Raw genomic sequence first — 7849 nt, forward strand, 5'->3', positions numbered from 1 at the left:
TTGTCGATGGCGGTCGCGACGCCAAGAAAATGGCCGCCGCCGCAACGAAAACACGATTGAAAATCATCTTGATGACTCGATTGTTTGGTATTTGTTGAATTCTCTGTAGACAATCCCCGTTAGTTACGCCAAAATCGTGTGCCTGTAGTGAGAAAGTAGTGCTTCATCAGACGCCTGTTCGATCACCCAGTTCTCCCGGAGTCGACCAATTTACCCTCGCGACTCGAGGAGCGATAGATGTCGCGACGGGGCTTTCGCGCGCAAACAAAAATGAAACTTACTAGATCAGAGTGGCGACCGATGCAGAAAGTTAGGCTGTTGGCTGAGCGTGGCTCGCAGTTGATGAAGGATTATCGAGGGAACTCGGGAAAGTGAGAGTCGGTGGAAAGAGAACGCGAGTGAAAAATGGGCGAAGCCGGTGGGTTTGTTTCTAATAGTGAGTGAGACCGGGTTGTGGTTCCTGTAACTGGAAAATATTGAGATGGGAGAAAATGAGTGGAAGTTCCTGCCAGCTTGTGCAATGCCACAGGGAAATTGGTATGACACAAGTGGCCAAACTTGAACTGGCGCGTGAAAAGTTTTCCAGTCTCAGTCGTTCCTTCCTGTTCTTCACAAAACCACTGAAGCAGTAACCCGCCCCTGCCGTTGACCGTCACCCGAGAAGCTCTGGGGAAATGCGATGCAGGTTTGACTAGAGCCAAACTGAGCTGTTTCCAAGTGGAACAAGGCTTGGATTGTCACCAGGTACGAACAACGGCGTTCAACAATGGCGTTCAAAATTAAATTTTCCAAGTCCCGGGCCCGACACGGGGACCGTCACACCACTGTGGTGTATCTCCGGTGGCAGCCGAAGATAAAACACCATCATTTCCGAGTGTACTGTTCTTGTATCACCGTGTTTCAATGTGTTCTCTGTCATGGCCAGTTAACGAACTGATGTAAGCATGATGGTATGAGGGTATGCAGCAGCAGTTGATGCCCGACTCGGAGTCTTTCTCTGTTAAGTGTGGCGTTATTGGTACCTATCCAACTCCCTTGGCCCGATTCCGTTGGCTGCGGTTAATCGTGATTTGCAACATAACCCTTTGAGATACTCGACGAACTCGAGATACGCGTCGGCCACCTTTTGGAAATGCTTGACTTCGAGAGACACGGGTGGTATTTGTGAACTCGAGGACGCTTTGGCTACAGAGGAAGCACTCGTCTCGACGGATTCGAACTCGGCTAGAGCAAGTGCAGTCTGGCACCCATTTCGTATTTGCCGGCCGTTCCAGCGCGCCTGGGGATTCCCGTGCCAGTAGTTGGCGATAAAGCCACCGATTGCTACCCTGTCGACGCCCAGTTTCATCCCTTTCGATTGTAAACGCTTTTCGATTCGACCGAGATTCAGGCTGAAAATACGTTGTGTGGACTCCAGGCTCAGGGGTGGGTAGTATAGACTCATATGAATTCGGGACGCAAATGCCTCGTCGAAGACACCCACGCGATTCGTTGTCAGAAACAGACAACCGACGTAGTACTCGAGGATACTAAGAAAGACTAGGTATATAAGTATATTGGGGTTAAACGCGAGTTGAGTGGAACATTATGGGATGTCAGGGTAGGCAAGCAAGTAGACTTAGCCGAGTATGACATACCAGACACCAGACTGTTGCGGAGATGGTCGGCGGGGCTTCTTGCGGTCAGGAAAACATCCGCTTCGTCAAGCAGTAGGATGCAGCCCCATCTGGTTGCCAGGGCAAAATGTTTCTCGAGGGTGGACTCAACATCTCCCGCTGACACGCCGAGGTCACCTTCAAAATGAAGATTACAGTGTTAGTGTCAACCAAGCAGTCTGTCTAGCCACTCGTGAATAGATCCCACATGGTACCAGACTTACCACAAGTGATTTGGAAGAGCGGTTTGTCGAAATATTCGGCGACACATTCTGGATGTGGAGTTTGATGAGATGTACCGCGTCTGGGTCTGATTCTGGGACGCTTCTTACCTGCAGTCGAGGTCTTGCCAACTCCAGGAGCGCCGTGCAACAGGATGATGAGGCTCTTGCCTATAGTGAGCAGTTAGATAGATACCAAGATTAGTATTACAAAGCCACTGCGTCAACACTATAGAATCTGTCGGGCGGCGTACCTTTTCCGCGCACAATGTCGGTTTTGTCACGAATATGCCTCGGTTTTGTCACGAATATGCCAACCGGTGGGACCCCGGGTCACGGCACGCCCCGAGCCAATCATAGGAAGGACCAATCAGGGAGCCAGGAAGGCGATCAAGAAGATCAGTGAGCTAAGTTGCCAAGAGCAGACTGAGCAGACTGAGCACCAGGAACGACCGCCTATCAGGATGACAATAATCCGCAAGAATATCAGTGAGCTCAGTTGCCAAAAGCAGACTGAGCACACTGAGCACCCAGCAAATAGATAGTATATAGTCACTCGTTCTGGAGAGCTCCGGGAGTTCTCCAGTTAGCAATCACAACTACAGTTCGCTACAAGCTCGAGAGCCTACTGTTGAGACAAGTCTTTGTCGTGCACCCTTTGGCTGCACCGAACCTAAGCACCCTTTGCAAGATTACCTTCGACCGAAGCTGAACCCTAACAGGACGGGGTCCTGGAGTAGGTTCGTCACAGGTTTGCTCCATGTCCCCCGATTGTTTATCCTGAAAGTGCTGGGTAATGAGCGACTTGACCATGTCTTTGTGGCCTGGTGGGAGAACCAGCTGATCAAAGGCATTTTTACGGCGCTCAGGCGTTTTCCAGTTTCCATCCCCCAGTTCAGCACTGGCGTGGTGTGACGAACCTACTTCAGGACCCTGTCCTGTTAGGGTTTAGCTTCGGTTGAAGGTAATCTCTCAAGGGTGCTTAGGTTCGGTGCAGCCAAAGGGTGCACAACAAAGACTTGTCTCAACAGTAGGCTTTCGAGCTTGTAGCGAACTGTAGTTGTGATTGCTAACTGGAGAACTCCCAGAGTCCTCCAGAACGAATGACTATATGCTACCTAAGTCTACAGGTACCTCCGTACCTGTGTTCCCTGGATCGTCTTATCATTCAGGCGATCCATACCGGATCGCCTTATCCCTTACACGATCCCTGGATCGTGTATTTACTCGAACGATCCGTTTCTGATTGGCTGATGCCCCATTCTTAATGATGGCTTGGACCGCTCCCGGCGCGGCCCCGCTTGGCCACTGCATGTGGCCATGTCCGTGACACGTGGAGCCGAGTCGCCGGTGAGAGATTCTCCATGTAGAGATGGGCTATTACGGTTAGTGTAAGTATGTGTATGCGCGCAGTTATTGGCATAAGAATAGGTAGGAGACGGAAGATAATGCATTCCTCCTTCACTCACCCCACTTTCGACTCCGCAAAAAACAAATCCATATACTGCCGGTGGCATCATGATATACTCAAGGCCAGTTATATCCGTTCTACTTGCCTCAAGTTCGTCGAGAAGGCGAGGATGTATGAACAAATGGGGCCTCTGGGATCTATGCGCTGGAATGTGGCGATCCATAAACTCGACGTTCGGAGTTGGTCAATCTTTCTTTCGTCAAGAATCTCCTCCTCCTCGCCGAAGTGGCCTATGTAATGGACATACTGCTTATCGATTGCAACCTCGAAGCCGATATCCTCGACCTTGACCCCCACTAGATTCTGAATATCTGGACGCCATTGAGGATTTTGGCGGTAACACTCCTCAAAGTCAACGACGACCTGGCTGTCGACATAATCCGGCGTGGAGGCGCTTGTGGGACCGGTATAGTGCATATGTCTAACTTTCGTCATGTCAAGGAATCTTTTCCCCGAAGCGATCAGAGATTCTCGGAGGCCGGGATTAGGTGAGTACGCCAACGGGTAGACGGCAAGCGAGGTAATTGCTTTCTCGCCGTTGAAGGGAAGGATTGTGACCCTACTGGTCACAGGGCCTAACACAGTTCCGTCAAATCCAATCATGACATGAACCATCTCGAAACCATCAACCTTCTCCTGGCTGGACTTTGAGCCGCCATAAAAGGGCTGTGTGATTTTATGTCCTGGATCAACAGTTCCCAAGACAAGGCTGGCCTGTGTTTTCTCTTTCCAGACGATCACATCTCCTGATTGAAATAACAACCAGAGCTCAGCGTATGTGATCCTTTCGCAGAATCCCCCACGTATGTGGTCCATCCTAGTCTTGAAATTGCCATCCATAAACTCGAGCAAGCATTTGAAGTGATCCATTCTAGCCGCCATGTGGCCACTGCGTTCGTCGCTTTGCCCGACTAGAGTTGCATCTGGCTGGTTTTGGATCCATATATTGGGCTGCAGCACATCGGACTGGACTGCACCCCCGCCTTCAGGCTTCTTTGCCGGAATTTTGCTGAGCCTGCGAAATTCCTTTCGTATGCGGTCCCCAAAGTGTACTAATCCTTTGAAGGGTAGAACCATGAGGACCGAGGTGCCGTGTCCAAACACCCTGGAGGAGGACTCAAGACCCAAGTTCATCGCCGGGAGGAAGTTAACGATGAACTCAGAAGTAATCCGGACCTTCCCCAGGAATGGGGATGCCCTTCTGCTGGAAATGAGTTGGCAGCTGCTGCATCCTAGTGTTGTCTTGGATGAGCCTTGGATCACGGCCGGAAATTGGCGGACGGGCATCGTCAACGAGGACATTGACCACGAACGGGATGATTTCCCGATCTTTGTACATATATATTCTCTTTCATGGGCTTGAATTCATCCCAACTCGCCCCGGTTGAGCTTCGCGATATACTTTGTCCGGATTGCGTCTTTCAGGTGCCAGCGGCCGCCCTGGGGCAGCGCTTCGCTTGAGTCTCTCTTCCCCGTCAGAGTCGCCGGTTCCCCCCCCCCCAGGGGAGAGTCCATTGTGGGCATAGGAGGGGGGGGAGGCCCGAAATGGCCGCCCAAGGGGAGTTGGGAAGAAGGGGTAGTCCGGGGGGGCCCGCCCGGTTGGGGGGGGGGGGGGGGGGGGGGGGGGTTGTTTTCCACCGTATCTCCAGGTCGCGGCGAAGCTGGCCTTCGATCCGTAATCGGATCTCAAATTCGGCGTTTACTTCCCTCAGTCCGCTGACAGCTCCCTCGAGCTTATCAATTCGCGCCATCAGAGTGCCCACAATGTCGCGCATGTCGCTTGGCCCTTGAAAATCTTCCCCTTCCGGGTTCTTGTTTCCTGCAACGGATTGTCCGCCAGGAGCACCCAGCGTGCTCCACTTCAACAACACCAATGGAGATGGAGGTTCCGACTTGGAACTGGATGAGGGCCTGGGCCGTTGCAATGGAGACTCGGCCGCGGGTGCAGCTGGGTCGCGCACCTCTGTCTCATCAGCGGCATCCATTTTGCTGTCGTATTGCTCGGGCCCAAAATGTCTTGACAAAATTCGGAAGCGAGGGGACTAGTTAGGAGAAATGGGATAGAACTGGAAGTTGGCCAGGTCGGGTTCACTTCACAGTGTTGACCTCAGGTTGAAAATCCTCGAAGCAAAGACAGTTTTTCTACAACATAAAAATGCTAGCTTCACGGGTGGTACCACAGCAGGACAGCGAGCGGGGTTCAAACCGTCACCTCCAATTGCTGGTTGGGTCTCTGGCTCTCTCTCAAGTTTCCATCATGCATCGCCCTCTTAACCGCCGCCTTCCCCCTCCCCTGCCCCCTTCCTTCCCACGAATTGTAGCGAATCGTCAGCCCTTGAACCCCCCGTCTGCCCTATCCATCCCCTTGCAGCCTGATCGATGGACGGGACTGATCACGAGAAGTTCAGCTGCCCCGACCGTCACGAATTAGCCCTCGTTTATCACCTCGAGCATCTTCCTCATAATCTAACCTGCGTCTATGGAAGATAACAGAAGTCGGACGTTCCACGCTCAATCACTGGCGGTAGATTTCATCGACCGTCGCCTCCCAACCTACCACCCATATTTCAACAGACCTCTCACCAGATCCGGCCCGACCGAGGGGATGTATGTGCCTAAGTCGTCGGCATCCGGCTCGGAGTCAACGACCGAGAGGCCGTTGCCCTCGGCGTCCGATCGGATGCGGTTCTGGGCTGCGTTGTTCCCCCGCGCCCTGGACAGCTTCAAAGAGCGGCGCACCGTCGAGCCTAAGGGACGACTCCAATCTGGCCAAAGTATTCGGAATCTGTCGACCTGGGAGCAGGTGCTCGAGCGCCTCCGGACAGCCCGACAAGGCTATGACAACCCTCAGGGACGGTTCGGGGCCGCGAGAAAGGGTATACAAAACGCCATAGACAAGTCGCAGCCTCTTCGCGGAATTGTTAACTTAATTCCGGACAACAACTATTTCGCACCCGTTGTTGGGGCGCTGGGCATCATCTTGGACGCCGCAAAAAAGGCAACGAATCTGCGCGAGGAAGTGGCTGCCGGGCTAGACAACCTAGCAAAGAACTTTGAAGACATTGAGACCTTTCTCATAACCTTCCCCCATGACCAAAATATTGTCCGTAGCTCGGTCGATCTCCTCGCGTCGATGCTCAAAGCGATCGAGGATGTTATAGGTTACTACATGCGAAATACCATGTCCAAGGCTGTCGCCGCTCTCATCTTGCAGAACGATTATCAAGCATCGCTCACGGCGAGCCTCGAGGAAATCACGTCCAACGGCCAACTATTGCTCAAGGAGGCAGCGAAGTCCAACTTTTGGCAGAACCGGAAGACATGGGAGGTGGCAGAGGAGAGTTCGGTATAGCTGGACCATGTGATGGAGAGCCAGCAAAAGGTGGCCGACACCCAAAACGAGATGAAGATCCTGCTTGAGCAAATGCAGATGAACATGCAGAAACTCCACCGAGCCAACCTACATCTTACCGCCGAGGTCATCTATTACCGGGAGCGGACGCCATCTCCGACAGGGCATTTGCCCACGACGCCGCCACCGATCAGCCAGGAAGACCTGAAGACCGGGCTTCTGGAAGCTACCGCTAGTGTGTTGGAGAATGGTATCCCAGTCGAGCAGATCATACAACGCAGAGAAATTTTCCCGGAGGCGGAGAGAGAGGTCGCGGAGCGGATCGTTATCATGTCCAAATTCAGAGAATGGCTCGCCGCTCCCGTGTCCCGCGAGCTCTTGATTCACGGTAATTTTGAGGGGACGCAATACACGCACTCTTCTGTGCCACGCTTACACGGACACTACAAGAGGAAGCCGGACCCAGCGGCGGTCGATATATTGCCCTGGTCTTCTTCTGTGGTCAGCACCTTGCCGACCATTCGAGGACCGGTAGCGGTAATGGAGCTGCAGCATTTGTCGGCGGCTTGGGCATGATTCAGAGCTTGGCTGCGCAGCTTCTGGCACAACAATCATTCAGTCTCGACCAGATCCTCACCCAACGGCATGCCACATCCGTCAACATGCAAGCCATCCGCGACGGCGATATTGGCCAACTCCTAAACCTCTTTACTGAGCTTGTCCGGCAGCTCGTCCGCACCGGAACCAGCACATTCTGTTTGATTGACGGCATCAAGTACTACGAGAGAGAGGAGTATCTTGATGGTATGTCTCTGGTTCTACGCCGTCTTCTGGATATAAGAGAAGAGGGGGATTCAAACGGTAGCGTGTTCAAAATTTTGGTTACGAGCCCCACGGCAACAACCATCGTCCGGCAGGCGTTCAACGAAGATGATATCGTATCATTAGCGCCGCTGCAGTCTAGTGGCCAAGGTTTTAACGCGGAAAGGCTGAGGCGACAACTGTTCTGAGTGGGCAACTGACAGAACAATCGCGACGCGATCAGCCATCTGTGTTGTTGGTGTGTCTGAGAGAGCGCATCCGGAGACCGTACTCCGCTTCAATGCCTCTTACTTGGAATATTTAGGTGGTACCTAAGTACAATTCGCTA

General features: G+C 52.7%; 3 protein-coding genes across 3 annotated transcripts; 1 reads left to right on the plus strand and 2 right to left on the minus strand.

The window, feature by feature from the left end:
* Positions 1-1494: 1494 nt before the first annotated feature.
* Positions 1495-2689, minus strand: CHGG_03770 (uncharacterized protein; the record flags this gene model as incomplete). The annotated part of the gene is made up of 5 exons (XM_001222983.1): positions 1495-1529; positions 1638-1793; positions 1880-1927; positions 1988-2047; positions 2506-2689. The coding sequence occupies 5 exons, from the start codon at positions 2687-2689 to the stop codon at positions 1495-1497; spliced, it is 483 nt and encodes a 160-aa protein (XP_001222984.1).
* A 724-nt stretch (positions 2690-3413) lies between these two features.
* On the minus strand, positions 3414-5332 carry CHGG_03771 (uncharacterized protein; the record flags this gene model as incomplete). Its single annotated transcript, XM_001222984.1, has 2 exons — positions 3414-4551; positions 4986-5332. The coding sequence occupies 2 exons, from the start codon at positions 5330-5332 to the stop codon at positions 3414-3416; spliced, it is 1485 nt and encodes a 494-aa protein (XP_001222985.1).
* Positions 5333-5952: 620 nt separating this feature from the next.
* On the plus strand, positions 5953-7836 carry CHGG_03772 (uncharacterized protein; the record flags this gene model as incomplete). The annotated part of the gene is made up of 4 exons (XM_001222985.1): positions 5953-6693; positions 6778-7122; positions 7206-7503; positions 7826-7836. 4 exons carry the CDS (start codon positions 5953-5955, stop codon positions 7834-7836), a joined length of 1395 nt encoding a protein of 464 aa, XP_001222986.1.
* Positions 7837-7849: the final 13 nt, after the last annotated feature.

The sequence above is a fragment of the Chaetomium globosum genome, genomic scaffold (genome assembly GCF_000143365.1).
Source record: "Chaetomium globosum CBS 148.51 scaffold_4 genomic scaffold, whole genome shotgun sequence".
Lineage (NCBI taxonomy): Eukaryota > Fungi > Ascomycota > Sordariomycetes > Sordariales > Chaetomiaceae > Chaetomium > Chaetomium globosum.